The sequence below is a fragment of the Sturnira hondurensis genome, unplaced genomic scaffold, assembly GCF_014824575.4.
Source record: "Sturnira hondurensis isolate 20B ecotype Veracruz unplaced genomic scaffold, ASM1482457v3 Scaffold0021143, whole genome shotgun sequence".
NCBI classification, from domain to species: domain Eukaryota; kingdom Metazoa; phylum Chordata; class Mammalia; order Chiroptera; family Phyllostomidae; genus Sturnira; species Sturnira hondurensis.
The window spans coordinates 8226232-8248121 of NW_028093774.1; the positions used below are offsets into that span (position 1 = coordinate 8226232).

The following is a 21890-nucleotide window of genomic DNA, read 5'->3' on the forward strand; positions in this document are numbered from 1 at the left end:
CTTCCCCTCTTCCTCCTGCGGTTCTCAGAGTGTCTCCAGCTCTTCTTTGGGACTCACTGCAGATCCACTCTGGGTCTTAACCTGGACACCTCCCCTTTGGGGACAGAGCCCAGTGCTGTGGTTTGGAGAACATCACTCTTTCTGCCCCTGACACACGACCCCTTCTGTGACCCCGAGAACTCCGGCCTGTCGTGAGTGGGGCCTCCATCAGACCGTCCTCCCTCCCTGGGGAAGGTCAGTGAGGCCGAAAGGCCTGTCTCGGTCACCTCCCAGGGTGGTCTTCGCAGCGTGGCTGCGGTCCAGGGAGGTTGACATCTGCTGACCCCCCGCTGGAGCATCTTCTTGCTAGTCGCCGGCTCCATGTTTATGACTGCGGATTAATTGCATCTCATTAAATGTAAATTCAGTTTTAGTCACTTCATGCCTCTCTGGGTCAGATTCCCAGAGCCCTGAAATGTTTTGGAGGAGCTGTCCTTCTTCCAAACAAACTGAGGAAGGACATGACTGGGGTTTGAGACTTCTCTCATGCGAGAACGGGGACGGGGGGAAGGGTCCATCTGGTTTGGGCAGAAGGCAGCAGATTGCTGTGTAACTCACCAACGTTGCTGAGCCAGATGAGGCTCACCTTCCTGTTTATACACAGAGGTCTGTGCATTGACCGACAAGGGTGGGAGGAATTTTCAGGGCCGAGTCTGTCCCCGTCCGCTGCTCTCCTCTCACTGGCCCAGCCACGGGAGGGCCAGAGCCTTTCAGAAAGAAACTGCTTTTTGCAGCTGGGGATCACTCAGTCTCCAGGAATTCATCTGGCAGGACAGTGGTCTTTGATCACTATGTCCCTGGGGCCACAGCAGTGCCCTGTGCTCTGGGGACATACATGATGGGATTTCGAGTCCATTTGCTTTAATTCAATACCTATCAGAAGGGCGCTCTGAGGTCAGACACTGGGTATCAGCACTGGTTTGTGCTGCAAAAGTCATGGGAACCAGTGAGTGATTTCCTGTATGTCCCCCATAACCATGGTCCAGTTTTGCAACAGCTAGCACCAAGGACACCACTCCCACCCAAAGCTGGGAAGAAAATTTGAACTCCCAATGAGCCCGAGTGGGACCGCTTTTCCCACTCTGAGCCGCCTCCCCCTGACAGGTTTTAAACGCTCACCTTCCCCTGCCTCATCTGAACAGAACCTGCCACTTCCAGTGTGATGCTTGGGTCTGAAGTGAGACTGAGTCTGCCGGACCTAGATCGGAAGGGGACCATTTGCCCACCTCACTGTGCTGCTGTTGATGCGTGGGCTTCTCTGGCCAGCACATCCCATCACCGACGCAGACTGAGTTCACTGGGACTGCGTTTAGGCCACGTCTTCTCCGTCCTGCCTAGGGCGGTGGTCTTGAATCTCAGAGTATGACCTCTCTGCGGAGCTGGTGGAACCCACACGGAATGGGCGGGAAGTAGCAAATGAGGGGTTTGGACTAGGTGGGGCTGGCGGTTGGCAGGCCCTGTGCAGTGAGAGGCAGGGAATGACCCCAGGGAATACCCAGCCTGCTGAGTGGGGGAGCCAAGGAGCCCTGGCCCCCATAGCTGGCTTGCTTGCCTTCGAGTCCCACTTGCAGGCGCTGCGGGGTGCATGCACCTCCATGTACTCAAGGTCACCCACAGAGCATCCCCAGGCTCTGTTTCCCAGGAACCCCCCACCCCCACCCAACATTCCTGGAGATGCCCAGAAATGCTCACGTGCCCCTGAGTCCATACTGGCAGGTGCTCCGCCCCATCTCCAATCCCACCATGCAAGGACAGGGTCACCTCTTGCCCTCCCGTAACCAGCTTCTCCAAGTTGCTGCCACACAACTCCACACATGGACACAGTCCCTTCCCGAAGCATAGCCAAGACCAGGACAAACCTGAACAAAACTTTACTGAAGCCTTGAGCAGGAATCACATTACGGAAAAACGCTGAAACTGGATCCTAGAACTCAGAGCTCTGGTGCTCCCGGGGCAGGGCCCAGCCAAGGCGTCTCCTCCTGGCCTTCCCCTGCCCCTCGGCCTCTGCTGCGGGGCCATGGATGGGCCTGCCCTTGGATGCCTCGCTCCGGAGCTGGCACCCACACTCTCAGGCTTCCCTGGGCTCCACCCCAGTGTCAGCCTTTTCCCCCCCGAACAGCTTAATCTTCTCCCCAGGAGATAACCTGTTTCGTGGGCATGCCTAGACTTCCCCACGCTGGCACAGAATTCTGCTCTTACTGCTGCAAAACCAAAGGCACATTAGTGTCTCTCCCCAGAATCTGAGTCAGACAAGAGCTAGAAGCTTCACCAGAGCGATGTTTTTTCTCTCACCTAGTCGTCAAGAAGTCAAAAATGCCGGGACACTCTCAATCAGATTCCCCCGTTACCTGGAGCTCGGCAGTCTCAACCCAGGGGCAAAAAGTGTAATTGGAAGAGGCCTGGCCAGGGAAGCGGAGGGCAGAGGCAGTTCAGGGAGCTATGACACGCTGCAGATGGAGGGACTGTGTGCTCATGGGGATGAGCGCACCGGCTCTGAGGCCATGGCGGTGGGAGCACAGACCACAGGTGGGAACTCTCCGCTGCCATGACAGAGGGAGGCCTGGACATTGCCCACCCCGGCCAGGTCTGCCAGGGGCTTCCCCACACCCCACACAGGGAGCATGGGGAGTTAACCCAGGTGGATCCACTCTGCACTTGGTCTTTGCTGCCGACTGTATCTACAGCACGTGCTCCGTACCTTACAACAAGTGCCCGTTTAAGAATCGAACGAGACGTGTTCAAGAAAACTAAGCAGGCTCCAGAAGCACACGGGGCCCTAGCTGGGAAGCAGGGCCAGCCCCTGGGTGAGCCAGCGTGAGATACTGGCGGACTGGCCAGTGCGTGCACGGGATGGGATGCAGTGTGTGGCTCTGCTTCTGATGCCGTCGGGAAGCGTGCGGTGGGAGGCTGGAAGGAGGCAAGGACAGGCCGGCCAGAGCTGCCCAGGGGGCCTCTGTGGGCGGCCGAAGTCCCAATCACCCCTGGTGCAGCCCCCGGTTCCTGGAGCAGGCATGCCCCCCTCTGCAGGCCCCAGGCTGAGGGGGAGCAGAGGAGGAGGAGGGGAAGAAGTGTCAGGCTCCGAGGTGGGGGTTTGGGAGGGGTGGGGGTGGAGGTAGGCGAGGGGAGGAGGGGAGGCCAGGATGGTAAATGTGAGGTGGAGGGATCTTCAGCCTAAGTAAACAAAATGCTATTGGAAAAAGAGAGCATGTCAGACTTATAGATATTTTGTTAGTCATGGTGCTGAGAAAACCTTTAGTAAAGCCGCAGAGTTTCATGAACATACACCACACGTGTGTGCATTTTACTACTTCATCATTAGCCTGGGGGCTGTTCCCGGCCTGGTGACGCCCACGCCTCAGTCTCCGTCGGGGGCGGGTAGAAGACTCTCCGAGCGCACCACAAGGGTGGCCGGAAGAAGCCAGGGTGCAGGAGGGTTGAAGCCATTGCCTCCGGCACCTTCAAACAACGTCGGAAACTGGAAACCCCAGAGGAACGGTGCCTTGGTCCAGCCACACTGCCCCTCCCAGGGCGCGGGCAGGAAGTGCCCAGCCCAGCTCTCCCAGGGCCGCATCTGTGGGCAGGCGGCCGCAGGAAGAAGCTGGGCCCGCAAGGGCTCCTCCCCAGACGTGGCCACACGCATGTAACAGGGAGAGTCACACGTGTGCCGTGGTGACATCCAACAGCTTCTGGATCATCTGGGCGTGGGTGCCGTGGAAGGGCAGCCCATCCCCCTCCATGCCCACGTTGCCCGAGACGCCGCTGCGGAGTTTGTGCCGCACCAGGATGCCCAGCATTTTTTCTTCCTGGAACACAAGGAGGCAGAGGGGGAAGGCGAGAGGGGGGAGGACAGAGAAAGCCGTACATACACGGAAGTGGAGGAAGAGCACTGGACTTGACATGGCCTCTTTCTGAACAATCAAGTGTGGGTTAAAAATGCCACAGCCACTGGGAGACTCATAATGAACAACAGCGGGGGCCTACAGCATCAGGCTCCGTCGCTCTCCCGCAGGCCCCGAACCCGCCGTCTGGAAGGGGCCGCTCTGGGTAGTTTGGGCTGTTTCCTCTGCCAGTTACCTTCATGTAACCAAATAATAAGCTTTTATGAAAACCTACATCTTCTTAGCAAACACTAAAGATTCACTCCTTCCGCAGGTGCCGCGGGGGCTCCGTCCTGCCAACCTGGCTCTGGCCAGCTCCGGGTTCCCTGCCCCCGGCCTTTGTGCCAGGAAGGCCCCCATTCTTCCTGAGAGCCCATGGTTAGCCCCTGGGGGGCACGGGTCAAGTCCTGTTGCTGTCGCCTTCCAGAAGCTTCTGGAGCAAGCCGGGCCATTGAAAAACTGCAGGCCCCTCCTGACGCCGCAGCCCAGGGCCCAACAGGCAGAGTGGTTCGGGATCAGAATGGACCCTCGTCTTTCCTGGCTGAAGTTTTAACCTCATCTGTGCCTTCTCATCTGTCTGGTGGGGAGGTTGATGATGACAATGCTGCCACCTCTAGAGGGCTATTGTGAGGATTAAATGAGATGATGCAAGCAAAGCACCTAGCAGGGTCCTCAGCACACAGTGGGTGATCACAAAATGAGGCTGATTTTCACTGGCAGGACAGGGTTCCTGGCCTGCAGCCCAGAGCCTTCCTGAGGGACGTGATTCTCCTCCTTCTCTTCCCCTCCACTTGTCTGAGCCACCAATGTGTCTGTGCCAGCTGAAGAGCCTAGTCCCCCTGAGGAAGGTGGGTCTTACATAGAGAAACAGAGAGAGAACAGTGCCAGTGGGGAAGAAGTCAAAGTCATCTCCCCGCTCTCCCCCCTCTTCCTCCTCCACTAAAGTAAGGAGGGGATGAGACCAGGGGACCAAGGCACCGAGAACAGGAAGACGTGAGAGGTCTGAGAAGGCCTCCCACCTTCCTGCTCAGGCATTGCTGACTCATTCAGGCACCTGTCGAAGTTTTATTGGGAACCTGCAGTGTGCCAGGCCCTGAACCAGTGAGACAGTGGTGATGGAGGCGGGGTCCCGGCCCAAGGGGGTCCCAGTCTGGATGGATGAGTGCTCAGGCAGGCACAGTCCGCCACAGGGCCCACAGCACAGGGCAGGGCACCCAACCCCTTCCCTGGAGAGACCCATGGAATCCTGTTCAGGAGGAGGGGCAGCTAGGACCACAGCTGACAAAAGATCAGAAATGAGCCAAACAAGGGGCAGTGAGAAGCACTCATCGCTGAAAACTTTTCAAAACAATGGAGAAAGCATTGGCAAATGGGGAAGTGCCTCTGTGCCCGGCTGGCTAGAGAACCAGCATTCCTGCTCTGCCCAGGGACCCACGGTGGGAGGGGGGCCAAGAGCATTTCCAAAGAGCTGTTGACCCAGCAGCCCCCTCCAGGGGCCACCCAACCCAGAATGGCATTTCCTGCCCTTTGTTCGGGCTTTTTTCCCATTTGTCTTCTCACTGGCTCACATCCTCCCTTTGGGGGGACTGCTTCTGGAGCCATTGGGCCATTTCCTCCCAGCTTGCTGCCTGCCCCCAGCATCTGTATCCTTCGGGGTCCAGGGAAGGCCTAGTGGTCCTCAGGGTGCACTAACCAAGCCCCAGGAACCGGCTGGCACTTGGCCTCTGAGATCCCCAGGGGTCAGCTGGGTCACCAGTGACTGCCCGAGAATTTCCCAGGAATCACCACCTTCCAGAGGTGAGCTGGGGGTGGGGAACAGAACTGACCAGGGAGGGACTGGAGGCAGGGCGTCTAGAGGCAGAGCATCGGGCTCAGGCAGGGAGCAGAGGAGGGACGGTGGGCAGAAGAGAGGCAGAGGGGACAGGGCTTGGGGCCTTGTTCCCTGGGGATGGGGAAAGAGGTCCCAGGTGACCTCCAGTTGAATGTGGCTAGTCACTGTGGATTCCCCGCCTCCCCGGGGGCGGGGGAACAATGGTGGTCACAATTAGGTGATGTTGCTATTCACAGTGGGGGGGCCATGTCCCGTGTGGCTCAGTTGGTTTGAGTGTCCTCCCATAGACCGAAAGGTCATGGGTTCAATTCCTGGTCAGACACATATCCAGGTTATAGATTCGATCCCCGGTCGGGGCCCATACAAGAAAGCAACTGATCAATGTTTCTCTCTCTCTCTCTCTCTCTGTCTCCAAAGGCAATGAAAATTGTTTATCCTCAGGTGAGGATAAAAACAAAACAAATTGGGAGAAAGGGGCTCCCTGGGGAGCTGGAGCTGTTCTGCATGTGGCCTTGGTGGTGGTGACACCGTCCAGTGAGGGATTCTGTGGGTTAGGCCAGTTGTACCTCATAAAAAGGTTACTTAAACAGCGGAGTGAGATGAAAGTGTGGAAGAGGATGGGAGCCCAGGGGGAAGCCAGAGGCCATGTCCCTGTCCTTCTGTGTCATCCATCCATCCGTTATCCACTCCCCCATCTGTCCATCTGTTCATCCACCCAGCCAGCCGGCAAGCCAACAGTCCCTCCCTCCATCCTTCCTTCCATCCATCCATCCTTCCTTAGTCCCTCCCGTAAATTGTCACCAGTTGGCTCCTGGTCCCTGCAAAGGTCTGAGGAATGCTCTGCAGCTATTTGTTCTGCCTTCCAGTACAGCCCAGGGCACAGCCAGCAGCCAGGGTGGGCAGGGTGTGGCTCCCTGGGCTCCTCAGCATGGTGCCCCCTCCCATTACAGCTGTGACCAGACTGCCCCCAATATGGAAGGCCCAACTCACAGAGCAGAGCTGAAGGACATTCCTCTGCTCCTAACCAATCAGGCTTTGCCACCATCTCAGGCCACAGCTCTGCCCAGCATCTCCTGTGACCCAGGGACTCCCAGGAAGTGACCCACTGAACTCCAGTATGACCGTTGTAGTCATTCTCCTAAACACTGTACCACCTCATGTCCCTGCACCTTCCTGCTGCCCAGAAGGCCCTTCCCTCCCTCCTCACCTGACTACTAATATCCTGCTCTTCCTCTAAGATCCAGTTGAGTGCCACCTCCTCCAGGCAGCCTTCCTTGAGCTCTCTGAGTGCCCGTTCCTTGTGTCCCCTAGAATCTTGCTGTGCCATTTCCAACCTGTCTCCTGAAACTACCTTTTGTGTGTTGTTTCCCCTGTGAATCCTGAGTTCCCTGCCCAGGGGCCAGTCTGACCCCTCACTGTCTCACTGGGCAAGCCCCAGGCCTGACCCAAAGAAGGGGCTCAACAAACATATGTTTGTACTTTTGCTTTAAAAATGTTCCCTTTAATTTCAGGGGAAAAGGGGAAGGGTTTACAGGAACTAGTATAAAAGATACATGGGCAAAAACTAAGGGGGGTGGAAATGGGAGGGAGGTGGGGAGGGCTGGGGGGTGGGCTGGGGTGGGAGTGAAAAACAGAAAACTGTACTTGAACAACAATTAAATAAATTTTTAAAAACACGTTCCTTTTCAATTTTCTTTACAAGGAAATTATTCATACATTTTTGAACAACTGGGTGGAACCTCAGAAGGAGGGTTTTCCATCCCCGGGGTTGAGTGTTTGAGCTGTGTGCATGTGTTGGGCTGGGTTCATGCTTTTATGTCGGCGTGAATCAGAAATCATGTGTGAGGCAGCACCCCGAGTGGGTTTTTTTTTTTCCACTTCAGATCCAAGAAGTGCCAAGAAAGCAGAGGCCCTCGGGGTCCCTCTGGGCCAGACCATTTCCCCAGAAAACATCCCTTCTACCCTGGAGCCCAGCTCTCCCTCCCACCCCGCATGGCAGCCCGGCATTACCAGGAACCGACGACGCCTTTCCCAGGAACAGGGAGCCTTCTGGGCTGTGTTGGGAGGAGCCCAGAGAGTACGCAGTTAGAGACACCCGGGCCCAGACCTCAGCTCTTCCTCTTAGCTGGGTGGTGCCGGGCAAGCCACCTCCCCCGTTGGGGCCTCATGGCCAGTGCAGGCAGGTGTTGGAGAGAGACAGCGCTGAGGGTTTAGGTGGGAGGTATAAGCAGAGGGAGAGACGGGCAGAAGGAAAAGGGGATCAGAAAGGGTACAAGACGATGGAGGGAGACAGAAAAGAGGAAGTGAGAGCCCTGGGTGCTCCATTTCGGCGGCTGCTTCCGCTGAGGAACTGCCTGCCTCAGACTGTCTTCCCCAGACCAACCCTTGCCCAGGACACTGGAAACCGACCCCCTTCTATCCCAGAGTCCCCAACGGCGGTCCCTGCAGCAGCAGCAGCAGCATCACCGGGAAACCTGTCGGAGACTTGGATTCTCCAGCCCACCTCAGACCTCCGGAGTCGGGAACCCTGGGGTGGGCCCCGCACACCCTGGTTTAACAACCTATGAGGTGATTCTGATGCTTTTATAGTTTGAGAACCACTGTTCTAATAAAGCTTTCATTCATTCACTTTCCCATCCACCTACCCATCCACCCACCCATCCATCCATCATTCCATCCACCCACCCACCCATCCATCCATCATTCCATCCACCCACCCATCCATCCATCAGTTCATCCACCCACCCACCCACCTACCCATCCAACCAGCTACCCGTCTACCCATCCACCCATCCTTCATCCGCCCATCAACCCACCCACCCACCCACCCATGGATCCAACAAGGATTTACTCAGCACCATGTTTCCCTCTACTGATTGTCGGGAAAGCAGATAACAAGAGACCTGGTTCCTGGCTTCCAGAAGGTTTGATTTTTTTTCTTTAACATTTAGGAATCTATGCCTTTGAGGGGACAAGACTGGGAAAGTGAAGCCATAAGTGCTGTGAGACGGTCTCGGACTGACTGGGCAAGGCCTCGGGGTCAGGGGGCAGCCTGACACAGCAGGAAAAACCTCTCCCTACACCCTGACCTGGGCCCTACGTCTGAAAGCTCCCTCCTCACAGAGCGGGGCAGCTCTGAGATGAACAAGTTCTTCTTACATTGGACCAGAGTCTGCTCTTATAACTGCTGCCTTTGATCTGCTTTCTGCCTGTCCCCCTCCCCTGGGAAGCCATGTGGGTGTGTGACCCCCCAGTCTCTTCTCCTCCAGGGCAAACACCCCAGCTCCTTCCATTGTTTCTCAAGGCATGTCCAGCCCACCCATCCTCCCTCCTGCCTGTCCTCAGGTGAAACTGGCATCTCACAGGTGAAGTTACTTCTGACCTGGGATTGAGGTGTAAACTCAGGGCTTTGGCCCCATTTTCCCATGATCCAAATTACTCTGGAAAATTCCCACAGAGAGAGACTTCTGGTCAAGATGGAGGTATAGGTAGATATACTTTGCCTCCTCACACAATCAAAAGAAGAACAACAAGAAATTTAAAAAGCAAAAATAACCAGAGCTGTCAGAAAATTGAACTGTATGGAAGTCCAACAACCAAGACTGTCAAGAAGAAACATTCATCCAGACAGGTAGGAGTGGCAGAGACAGGCAGCTGGGGCAGAGAGGACTTGTGGCAAGGTGGCGGCTGGCAGACCAGTAGCTCCATATTTGCATGCAGATAAACTGGGAGGAACAACTAGAGAGCAAGACTAACCGCACAACCCAGGGTTGCAGTGAGGGGGGGGAAGCCTCAAACCTCTGACTGAAAACACCTGTGGGGGTTGAGGCGGCAGCGGGAGAAACTCCCAGCCTCACAGAAGAGTTCATTGGAGAGACCCACAGGGTCCCAGAACATACACAAATGCACCCACTCGGGAATCAGCACCAGAAAGGCCCAATTTCCTTTTGGGTAGTGGAGGAAGTAACTGAAACCTGGCAGAGGGCTGAATAAGTGGTGTTGTTCCCTCTCAGACCCTCCCCCACATACAGAGTCACAATGCAATGACGTGGGTTTCCCCACCCTGGTGAATACCCAAGGCTCCACTCCTTACTACATAACAGGCACACCAAGACAAAAAAGAAAAATGACTCAAAATGAAAAAACAGATCAAAGCTCCAGAAAAAATACAACTAAGTGAGAAAGAAATAGCCAACCCAACAGATGCACAGTTCAAAATACTGGTGATCAGGATGCTCGGAGAAATGGTTGCGTATGGTCGCAAAATAAAGGAAAGAGTAAAGGCTATGAAAAGGAAAGTAAAAGAAAATGTACAGGGAACCACTAGCGATGGGAAGGAAGCTGGGATTCAAATCAATGGTTTGGAGCAGAAGGAAGAAATAAACATTCAACCAGAACAGAATGAAAAAATAAGAATTTAGAAAAATGAGGAGAGGCTTAGGAACCTCCAGGACAACTTTAAATATTGTAACATCTGATTCATAGAGGTGCCAGAAGGAGAAGAGGAAGAGCAAGACATTGAAAACTTATTGGAAAACAATGAAGGAGAACTTCTCCAATGTGGCAAAAGAAATAGACTTCCAGGAAGTCCAGGAAGCTCAGAGAGTCCCAAAAAAGTTGGACCCAAGGCACATCATCATTACATTACCCAAGATTAAAGATATGGAGAGAATCTTAAAAGCTGCAAGAAGAAAGGAGAGAGTTACCTACAAAAGAGTGCTCATAAGGATATCAGCATATTTCTCAAAAGAACCCTTCCAGACATGAAGGATCTAGAAAGAAGTATTCAAAGTCATGAAAGGCAAGGACTTACATCCGAGATTACTCTACCCAGCAAAGCTATCATTTAGAATGAAAGGCAAATAAAGTGCTTCCCAGATAAAGTCAAGTTCAAGGAGTTCATCATCACCAAGCCCTTGTTATATGAAATGATATGACTAAGAAAAAGAAGATAAAAATACAAATAGTAAAATAATAAACTCATAACTATCAATAATCAAACCTAAAAAAAAACAAAAACAAAACAAAAAACAAACTAAGCAAACAACTAGAACAGGAACAGATTCACATAAATGGAGATCACATGGAGGGTTATTAGCAGGGGGACTCAGGGGAAGAATGGGGAAAAAGATACAGGGAATAAGAAGCATAAATGGTAGCTACAAAATAGACAGGGGGAGGTTAGGAGTAGTATGGGAAATGGAGAAGTCAAAGAACTTGTATGTATGACCCATGGACATGAACTAAGGTGGGGGAATGATGGTGGGAGCAGGGGTACATGGAGCAGGGGAATAAAGGGGAGAAAGAAGGGCAAAAAAATTCCCACAGAAGGTGCCCTTTGGAGGCTGAGGCACCCCCAATTTCTTTCCTGGGTGGGTTCCCTGGACCTGCTTGGCACACCAGGAGACGTGGACTGGGGCTGGAATCAGAGTCACTGGGGCAGGGCCTGCTCCAGGAGAGCCTGGGAACTGAGCCGGAGGAAGGTGGCAGAGTCTCCAACCAGCTCAGGCTCTGGGGTAGAATTGCCGGCTCCGTGCCCAGGGCTGACCTCTCTCCAGCATTTTCCCCACTGTCTGTGTGAGGCCACAGAGGTCAAATGTCCATCCACATATGTGCGGTGCCCGCCCCTTCAGCACTGGTCCACTGCCGAGTGCCCTGACTGCACACAGCCCTTCAGGCAGCTGGCCCTGCAGTCAGCCGGACGGGCTCACGCAAAAGTCACCCAGGGGGGCCCCATTCCCTTGCTCGAAGCCCTTGCACGCTCCCTATCACTTCTCAGTGGGACTCTCCGTGAGGAAGGCAGAGTTTCCTGGATCCAGCAAACGTGATCGCTGTCTGCCCTGGGGCTGATAATGACCCCACACTATTTGGAGAATCCAGTGAAACCACAGATTCTTGCCCAGAAAGATTCAGGTATGGAACAATCTCACAAAGCATTTCAAAGAACCCCTAGGCCCCACTTTGCAGACCCTGGGCTCAGAAGCCCCCTCCCCTCCAGCGCACCCCCTGCCCTCCCCACCCCAGCACTGAGCTCATCTTCCTCGCCCAGGTTCTTGTTTCCACCACGCCTCCTTTCCGAGGTGCCTCGCCTTCTGCTGAGTTCATTCTGTTCAGCCTCCAACCCCCAAGATCCTCTCCCCACCCCAGTCCCCCCAACCTTAGCATGTTATGGGGTGGCTAATGGTCCCATCCCACCTGAGGTTTTAGTGTCTTGGCTGGATGGTAAACCTTGGAAGGGGACAATGGGGACACCCACAGCTGCAGGCACACCTTGTTCTGTTGCGCTTCACCTCCTTGCACCCTCAGAGATGTTGTGTTTGTTCACAAACTGAAGGCAAGGCCCTCCAGTCAGAAGATCACGGCTCACCTTACTGCGGCACCTGCTTTACTGCGGCAGCCTGACCTGAAACCGAAACATCTCCGAGGTCTGCCTGTGCATCCAGCTCACCCAGCGATGCTGCTAGCCCCCGGTGTAGGGATGAAGGAAATGAGGCTCAGAGAGGTTAAGCAACTGGCCTCAAGTCAACCTAGGAGGAAAATGGTCTTTGGGATCAGGTCTGCCATAACAATTTAGGATCATGAGTAGGTCAGAGGTCACCCCACCAGTGCAGCTGGGACACCTTTGCTTCTAAGTTCTGCCTCGGGCCGTGGACGTGCATTGGTGCTGGCCCGTGGGCTCATGGCCCAGAGCAGCAGGCCAGCTCCTCGCCCAGGGGGAAGTCACTTGCACGCAGTGGCCGGTGGGGGGGTGTTACCTTGTCGATGGATGGGAGCACCTCAGTCCAGTTCTGTTGCCCGGGTGCTGTGGGGGGCCCAGTGGCCCTCCTCAGGTAACGTCCATGGACCTCACACGAGTTCAGGATGTACAGAGCACAGGCCAAGGCATAGCCTCCCCAGTTAGAAACACCTAGACCAAAAGAAGGTTTCAGCACAGACCCGGAAAGGTCATGCGGTCCCCCATCACCCTGCCTCTAAGCATCAGAACGCGTCTCAAGAGTGGCCCCAGACCAGTGGCCGCAGTGGCACCTGGACCTCACTGGAAACACACATCCTTGGGTTGTNTCCAGTTCTGCTGCCCGGGTGCTGTGGGGGGCCCAGTGGCCCTCCTCAGGTAACGTCCATGGACCTCACATGAGTTCAGGATGTACAGAGCACAGGCCAAGGCATAGCCTCCCCAGTTAGAAACACCTAGACCAAAAGAAGGTTTCAGCACAGACCCGGAAAGGTCATGCGGTCCCCCATCACCCTGCCTCTAAGCATCAGAACGCGTCTCAAGAGTGGCCCCAGACCAGTGGCGGCAGTGGCACCTGGACCTCACTGGAAACACACATCCTTGGGTTGTAGCCCGACCTGGGCTACTCAACCAGAAACTCAGTGGGAGAGTGGGGAGCAAGCTGGGTTTTACCAAGCCTTCCACGAGATTCTGATTCAAGTTCAAGTTTGAGAAGCTTTGCTCTAAACCATCTGGGTTATGTACTGTTAATGACCATCAGAGAAAACGATCCAGGCGGTGAAAGAGGAAGCCATTCCAGGACGCCCCCTTGTGGCATGGCTACCCTGAGACCTTGGGTGGCATGGAAGCCTGTCCTCGGCCGAGCAGGTACCAGCTCCATCACGCCGTGTGATCGCACCTCTTCCTGCTCTTGATGATGACTCCCAAGTCAGCCTCCTGTCCTTCCTCCATGGTCAGCCAGCCCCAAAGGGCTATTTCCCATTTGGGGGACTACCTCACTGGCCCTTCTCTGAAACCTGCTGGAGTTAGTTCTCGGCCTGGTTGAAGAAGGATGGATAAAGGACCCGCTAAGCTCTAGGTGCAAGAGGATCGGAGAAGAAAGAGGACCGTCCAGTCAGGGCAGAGAGGGACTGGGCACACAGCCATTGGGCAGGGTGGCACAATCTGTGAACGAGATGTTCCCAAAGGATTAGGGGGGCACTGAGAAGGGCACTCATTCCGACTGACTCGGAGAAGATGCACAGAAAAGGCTCGTTCAATAGGGGCCTTGCAGGCTGGGTAGAATTTGCCAGAGGAAGGGTGAAGGCAGGAAAAACCCAAATACCCATGGGGTACAAAGGCAGGTGGCATGACGCTGAAGGCACCTGCGTCAGAATGTAATGGGGCAGATCACATGATAATAATACCGTATTCCACTGCTTCTGAGATGCCCATTTTTTGCTGTTTACATCTCTGTAATTGAGGTGCCCCTGGTAGTCAATTTCATTCTATGGTTATAAACGACAGGCTTCCCTTTGTTAGAGGGACATAACATAACGGTGATTCTTGTCATCAATGGTCCTTTATAGACAATGGAAGAAAGTAACGTGATTTGATTGAATGCTTGCCGGGCATGGCGCTGTTCTAACGCTTTTCATGGATTAGCTCCTGGAGTCCTTATAATAAGCCTGTGAGGCATGGGTGTTATAACCTTCATTTACAAAGCTGGGGAACAGGCACAGAGGGGTTAAGTCTCTTGCCTAAAGTCATACAGCTTGTAAGTGATGGGTGTGAGATGTGAACTCAGGCTGCTGCCTCCGGAGCCCATGTTCTTTAAAAAAAATCTTTTTAATTGTTAACTGTGGTTAAAAAACCCCATGCAACATAGGATGGACCATCTTATACACGTTCAGGTGTGCAGCGTGGTAGTGGTGGCTATATCCATTGTGCCACTCGAGAGCCGACACTCAACCTCTATGCGAGTGGAAAATAAAAACATATTTGCGGCCCTGGCTGGTGTAGCTCAGTGGATTGAACATGGGCCTGCAAACCAAACAATCGAGGTTCAATTCCCAGTCAGGGCACATGCCTGGGTTGCGGGCCAGTTCCCAGCAGGGGACTCATGAGTGGCAACCATACATTGATATTTCTCTCCTTTCCTTCCCTTCCCCTCTAAAGATAAATAAATAAAATCTTTAAAAAAAAACTTAAAAAAACATATTTGCAAAGTAACGTGAAAGGGAAAGAGAAGTGCTTAAAGTTCGCATCTACCAGGTGGCTAGGATATAAAGTGGGTGTGCGCTGGGTGTGCACTGGGCGTGAGCATTGGAAGCTGATGTGCAAAACTGACAACGCTGATGGTTACGGTGAGATTTCCGCCCCCTTCCACCGCCCGTTTCTACCTGCCTTTTGAAAATGTCTATAGTATGGTTGTCACATCTACTTTGCGGGGTAAAACAACTAAACCCAGGCTGTGTTAGCCCTACATGGGTGGGTCTTGGGGTGCAGAGTAGGGATCAAGGACATCAGGAAAGGGGACCGGGCTTGAGCCCACATGCAGGGCCACTGACCTGGGGTGCAGTGACCTGGGTCCCACTGCGCACTGTCACCTCAATGCTGGCTTGGAATGCAGCCCCAAAGAGGACAGGAGGGCACCCCGTTAGGGCCAGGGCACCGAGGGCCAGTGGACCCTGTCAGGCCTGACTGTAGCCGGTGTGACAAGCCGCTGACCTGTGCCAAGTCTGCTCCATCCCCGAGGTCCGGGGTGGAGGGGGACGGAGTCGAGCAGGGCTGCCGTGCCTCCTGATTCACTCTCCTGGGAGGTCCCTCTGCCTGTTGCCCCCAGCTCACCACAAAAGCAGCAAATCTCTCTGAGCGCCCAGCCCAGGACCCTCCAGAGGTTTCCCCTAACCCTCACAGAGAGCCCTTGTTGGGGCGCGGCCAACCAGGCTGGGAAATAAGAGCTGCTGTCGGCCTGCCTGCCTGACTCCCCAGCCCTTGGTCTTTCTCATGGACACGAGCTGACGGAACAGACGCAACTCTCTGCCTTCAGGTCTGGCAGCTGCCAGCTGGAGGGGCCCCTGTTCATCCCTCTCAGCCCCAAACACACAGATGTTCATCCGAAGCTTTCCTTCCAAACAACCCTGTCCCCACTGTCGCACGGGATCACCTCCTCTCTTTAGGGGACTTGACCTGCTGCTGAAGTCACCACATCAGTGATGCAGTGGCCAAGCCCGTGGGGTCCGATCAATTATAAAAGAACCTGCCTTCTGGGTGGCAGATAAACTTGAGGAAATCTGACGACTTCCAAAGAAATTTGCCGAGGGCTCCCTTCCCCTCCGACCCCAGGCCCCAGGATAAAGGAGACGGGCAGATGGTGGATCTGCCAACGGCAGGCAAACTCGGGAGGGTGTCTTGCGCCTCTTCTGGGTGTGCACCCTGGAAAGCGAATAGAGAGTGGATGCCAGAGACACAGGCTATGTACATCCTTTCAGCTCTCACTTGCCCTCTCTCCATCATTGGTGGGCGTCTCTTCTAGGTCTTTTGCCCATTTTTAATGGGGTTGTTTGTTTTCTTATTGTGGAGTTTTAAAGAGTTCGTTGTGTCTTTTGGATAACGAGTTTCTGGCTGGCCAGGCTCCAAGCCAGGTCCATCTGCCTGGGCAGCCAGGCCCGACTGGCCAGCCCTTCGAGAACACTCACCAGCGATGACAGCAAAGTCAGCCTCCACGTCACAGGCGATGACATCCCCATTTCGTATGTGGCTCTTCACGGCCTCCTTGACTTTGCCCATCCCAAGCTCATTGCCTCCGTCCCCAATCCCTGGAGGGAAGACAAACTGAGTCAGTGCACAGGATGAGGCCAATGGCGGGAGGTTTGGGGGCAGGGCCGCCACTGCACGTGTGCCTGCTGCTTCTGGGAAAGGACTGGGGTTGGCTCTGGATGTATTCCAGACAACCAGGAGATGGTGTACTTCTCCTTTAGGTGTTCTAGAAACTTCTCTAGCTACAAATGAGTCGAAGTTTGGCACTCCCCAGAGCGTGGCTATGTTCCTTTCTGGGTCTCTCTCTCTCTAGTCACGAAGGGCATGCCCTCTATGTTGGCACAGGTGTGGGGAGGAACTTCCTCTCCTTTTGTCAGCGGCTCTTGCCCAGGGAGGGGCCACAAGTCCCTGTTCCCATTAGTGGGACCAGATGGCATTCTGCTGGCAGAAGTGAACTGGTATGGGTTTTTTTTAAGTCAATTCTGTAACTTACTTCCAAGGCTTCTGTTTAAAGAACATGAAATGCATGTGTGTCGGTTAATTTTGATCTACACCAACAGGGGAGGGGGGTGGCCTCATGGGAACGCAGAGCCTGGGGGTGGCTGGGTAGCATCCGAAAGGGACCACGGTCTAAGGGGGCAATCTGTCCATCAGCACCAGGGGATTCGTTAATGAGCATAATAAATGCTGGACTACGTGTGTTTGAATAGATACATGTTAGAAGTTGTTTAACCATTGGTGAAATTAATAGTGTTCAAAATAGGTGACCTGGCTAAAAATAACCCACAGACCATGCCCCCCCACCCCCCTTGCAGGAACACGATGGAAAAATCCGACCAGCCCAGCAGCCTGTCCCCTCTGAGGTGGTGCTCTAGCACACCATTCGGTCTCCGGGGCCGGGTGTTTCTGGAGCATTCCGCAGATTAGAGATCCGCTGACTCTGCCTGTAGAACACGGACGAAACGGCCTCAAGATCACTGTCTGTCTAAGCTGCTTGTCTGAGTTCCTCAGCAGCAGGGCCAGGCCTCTGGGCCTCCCGAGCCTTCAGAGTGTTGTGTAACCAGGCATCAGTTAACACGGACGCACTCGGAGAGCCACGTCATTAGGTGACCTCGTTGTGCGAACCTCAGAGCGCATGGACACAAAACCGAATGGCCCACTGCCCCTGGGCTCTGAGGTGCGGCCGTCGTCCCCAGGCTACAAGCCTGTGCAGCGTGCTGGTGTACGGAATAGTGAGCAGTTGTAACACAATGGTATTCTCGTATCTGAACATAGGAAACATAGAGTATAACGTGGCATTAAAGATAAAAAGGCGCACCCGTCCAGGGCACTGACCACGGACGGAGCCCGCAGCACTGGAAGCTGCTCTGGGTGAGTCTGGAGTGGGTGGGAGTGACTGCGAAGGGCCAGGACGTCCCTGGACGCGACTGCAGACTTTGCAGACACTGTTCTCTTGGGCTACCTTAAATGTATTAAAAATAGTTTTCTTTCTTCAGTAATACATTTGTTAGGTAATTATAATGTTTTTACTTTACAAATTTTACAAATGCTTTTATTTTTTGACCCTTTTGTAATACTACTTAGCTTAAAACACTCATACAGTGTTCAATGGTACAAAAATATTTTCTTTCTTTACACCCTTATTCTATAGGCTGTTTCCTATTTTTTTATTTTTTAAATTTATTTTTGCTTCCTAAACTTGGTTAAAAACTAAGGCACAGACACACACGTCAGCCTAGGTCTGCACAGGGTCCACATCAATACCCCCATCTTCTGGCTCCACATCTGGTCCCTCTGGGAGGTACCGGGGGCAACAGTGTGCATGGAGCTGGCCTCTGCTGGGATGACAAGGCCTCCGTCTGGAATGACCTCCTGAAGGACCTGCCTGAGGCTTTTCTGAGGAGGTCTCCCTCTTTTCTGAAATATGTCCAAGGTGGTTGGCTTGGCTTGTTCCTTTTTTCCATCGTAGATTTGCTTGTAAGCAGATAATGCACCGTGAACCTTCCGGGCCTTTAGTGAAAACCGCTCATCGGTGGGGTCCATGTTTGCAAACCTTTTAAGGAACTTGTCGAGGTCTGCAAACGCTTCTGCGAAACACTTCACTATTTATTTTCTTGGGGGTTCTTCTTCTTTTCCTTCTTCTGCAGGTTCCTTTTCCCTTGCTTCTTTAGCTCTGTGTTCCTGCTCCAGTTCCAGCCACTCCGGCCACATCAGTCAATTCCTCAGGAACCACCGCTGGGGCTCCTCAAGGCCAGCCGCACCACAGCCAGGTTGAAGTCATTTGTCACCTCAACTACAACCTCGGTGGTGTTTGCAACCTCCACATCCTTGGAAAACCCTCTGACGTCATGGACAAGACTGTCTTCTTCCAGATGCCATTCGTACACTCCTTGGTGACATCAGCCCTCCCCAGGCAAGGTTCTTGGTGCTGTCACAGATGCTGTCACCCTTCCGGAACTGTGTCGGTGTCTTCCTGGGTCGCAGCAGTAGCCCGGGCAGAGGTCCTCCGTAGGCAGGAGGCCATCAGAAGCTGCTCTAGCTCCTCAATCTATTGTTTGGGTCCAAGAGGGACTGTTTGGAGGGAGAAATACTTTGATATGGGGATGAAGATCATCAGCAAAAGGAGGGTGTCTGGGAGCATTTCCAACAATAAGCAAAATCGTAAAAGGTATGTTCCTCTCTAAACACGCCCGTACATTTAGCTGATGGAGAAGTTCAGGAGGGCATCTTGGAAGAGGAGCCGGGTCATCCATGGCTTCCTACTGCTCCTGCAGTGCACTGGCAGGTGTGTGCTGGAAGGCCTGGGCTCTCCCTGGCCGCGTCACAAAGGGATTCAACGTGTAGCCTGCAGCATCGCCACAAGGAAGACTGTGGTCTCCTCCTTAAAGCCCTGAAACTGGCCTTGACTCAGCCTCCTTGTGGATGAAGGTCCGTTCTGGTGTCCGTTTCCAGAATAGGGCGGTTTCGTCCACATTGAGAATATGCTCTGGCAGGCAGTCTCCCCCCCACCCCCCCCGTCAGCTTGTCTAGAGTTTCCAAACACTGCTCAGCTCAGCACTCCCACGCTCACCACTCGCTCTCACGTGATGCAAGGAGTGATGGTTCTCGAACCATTTTGGTCACCTGGAGCTCACAGTAAATTCACCGTCCTCGGGTCCAGCCTTTTCTTTCAGCATTGCAAACAAACTTTCTGCTTTGGTCGCGATTGTCACGGTGCTGGGAGGGACATGCCGCTGTGTCTGCTCTGTGATCCTGGTCGTTAGAAATTTCTCCACGTCTGATCTTGGCCCTTCTCGAAGTTGTGTTCTGCTCATAGCCTTTGGTGGCACAGACCCTTTCGCAGCTTCTGCCCCTTGGTTCTTGTTCTTCTCAGTCATGGCTCTGGTGGAACGGGACTCACCTGGCAGGCGAGCAGTGCCCACTGCTGAGTTTCCACCTGCGTAGTCCTTGACACTTACAGTGACGTTGCTACATCAGTCACTCAACATGGCCTCTTACCAGCAACATGAGCAGCGATTTTGTTCACTTAGGGCTGGGATGATCCAAACACAAGATTAAATCAAGCACAAGGGGACGTGATGCGATCCAGAGACGCAATAAGCATGAGACGTACGAGGCTGTGGCCAGTGTCACATGGCGTTCCGCTTCACAGCAAACTTTTTATATGGAAAGAGTGCCTTCTGAAGTGACAGTAAGACATAGCATAGTAACGATATAAACCAGTAACAGTCGTTCAAGATCATAAACAAGTAGCATGTCCTGTACATGACTGCACGGGCCACACGCCTGTGCTTCCAGCAGTGCTGCAGGTGTGTTCCTGCCAGCATCGGCGCAAACTTGGGAGTAATACAATGCTCTGCGGCATTAGGACGGGTGCGATGTCATTAGGTGACAGGAATCTTTCAGTTCCACCATCGTCTTCTGGGACCACCGTGGCCCACACGGTCCCCATTGACTAAAACTTCATTATGTCTCTCTCGCACAATTGCATGACAGCATTTGCGTCTGTTTCTAAGACTTGGGTACGTGGGAAATTCACCGGAGGTCAGTGTTCATCGCAAGATGGTGGGGAGGGGAACTGGAGATGACCGCCTCGGGCATCAGAGACCTGGACACGGCCAGGAGAATCGGCCGGTTGCGAGTGGCCATATTCCCTAGGTCCTCGCCCTGGGGGGTTTTCTCAGCACCGTTTTCCAGGTCCAGGACAGCCCGCCGAATGAGGGGCAACAATAGCAGCACCTAGCACTGGCATTTAGTCTGTTTCTGCCTCTGCTCTTTGGCATTTTTCAAATTTCACCCCGGCTGTGCCTTTTTTTCCTTGCCGAGCTCCAGAGGGGCAGGTCAGGGACAGCAATGCACGGTGGCGTCTTGGTTCCATTTCGGTGCTACACGCACACAAGGCAGCTGCCTGGGGAAGCTGAGGAACGGGCTGTTCACGGAGCAGAGGAGAGAGGGGACATCTGAGGGGTAGCCTTGCTGGGCGGGGGCTGTGGGAAGGCACCACTTAAGCCCCCAAGTCCCTGAGAGGTGGGCAGAGGTCCATGAAGGCAGGGCCGTGAAGGTATAGTCAGATCCACCTGCTTGATCTGGGGTCTCTGGGAGCCCACTTGGGGGGTCTGCGCAGAGCGGGGTCTGTGCAGCGTGAACTCAGAGACCCTTTCCTTTTCTGTCCTGGATCCTCCCCCCAGGCCCTCGTCAGGGGTATCCAACCTTTTGGCATCTCTGCGCCACAGTGGAAGAAGGTAAGTTGTCTGGGGCCACACAGTGATACATTGCACGACGTAATCACCAAAACATCTCTTAATGTTTTAAGTAAATTGACGGTTTTGTGTTCGTATTCATAGCCTCCGGCTGCTCCCACAGCCATCCTGAGCCACGTGCTGCCCACAGGCCGCGGGTTGGACGCCTCTGCGAGGCCCTTGGCCTGCCCTGCCCAGAGAGACGGGAAGCACAAAGCCAACTGCTCTGTGGGCGCCACCCCTGCAGCCTCTTCTGGGAAGGACCAGGGCAGGTTGGCAGACATTTCCTACTCAGCCGGAAGACTTTTATCGTCTCATCAAAAACCTTAAAAGCCTAAGGTGACTAATGCGTTGGGGAAGTGCTGTGGAGTGTTTGAGAGAACAGATAAGCATAGAATGGCCAATAGGCCTTACTGACCACCACTCCCCACCCTGGGGAGGAGGAAGGCTGGGTCTCCGTAGGAGTTACATGCAGCCTTTCAGAAATCCACGGATTCCATGGAAAGCCTGTTGGGTACGGTCTTGGGAGTCTGATTCGCCCAGCAACACCAGTGGGCGGGGTAGCCTCAGGAAGCCCCGCTAGGCCTTAGTTTCGGATGCGCTATACCTGCCTGGTCTGCCCTACAGGGTTTTAAAAAGGCTCAACAATGCAAGAAACGTGCAGCCTCTTTGAAAACTAGGAAGTTCTGTGCTTTACACGAATGGTCACACTATGATATTGTTAGCAATCAAAATACTGCCCTACTCAGATAGTTAACATATTTAAAATGCATATGCTTCATAAGGTTGTTGTTGGCAGTCAGACAGACATGAGCGAAGTCGGCACACCTGGCCATGTATGGTCACCGAAGCAGACAGCCCTGGGTGCCTAGCAATAGACAAGTCTGGGAAGACAAGGGCCTCACCCCCGGGGGGACCTTTCCTCCCCT

General features: G+C 53.8%; 1 protein-coding gene across 4 annotated transcripts in view; it reads right to left on the reverse strand.

The window, feature by feature from the left end:
- Positions 1 to 3308: 3308 nt before the first annotated feature.
- DGLUCY (D-glutamate cyclase) overlaps positions 3309 to 21890 on the reverse strand; it is a 44055-nt gene continuing 25473 nt past the window's right edge. For 3 of the 4 annotated variants that reach the window (XM_037031487.1, XM_037031488.1, XM_037031486.1), the window contains 2 exons: positions 16162 to 16281; positions 3309 to 3842 (listed from right to left, as the gene is read on the reverse strand). In XM_037031487.1, coding sequence (XP_036887382.1) covers positions 3355 to 3842; positions 16162 to 16281 — 608 coding nt within the window. In that variant the 3' untranslated portion in view covers positions 3309 to 3354. Of the gene's footprint in view, positions 3843 to 12503; positions 12656 to 16161; positions 16282 to 21890 lie in introns of all 4 variants that reach the window. The other variant, XM_037031489.1, reaches the window with a different exon arrangement.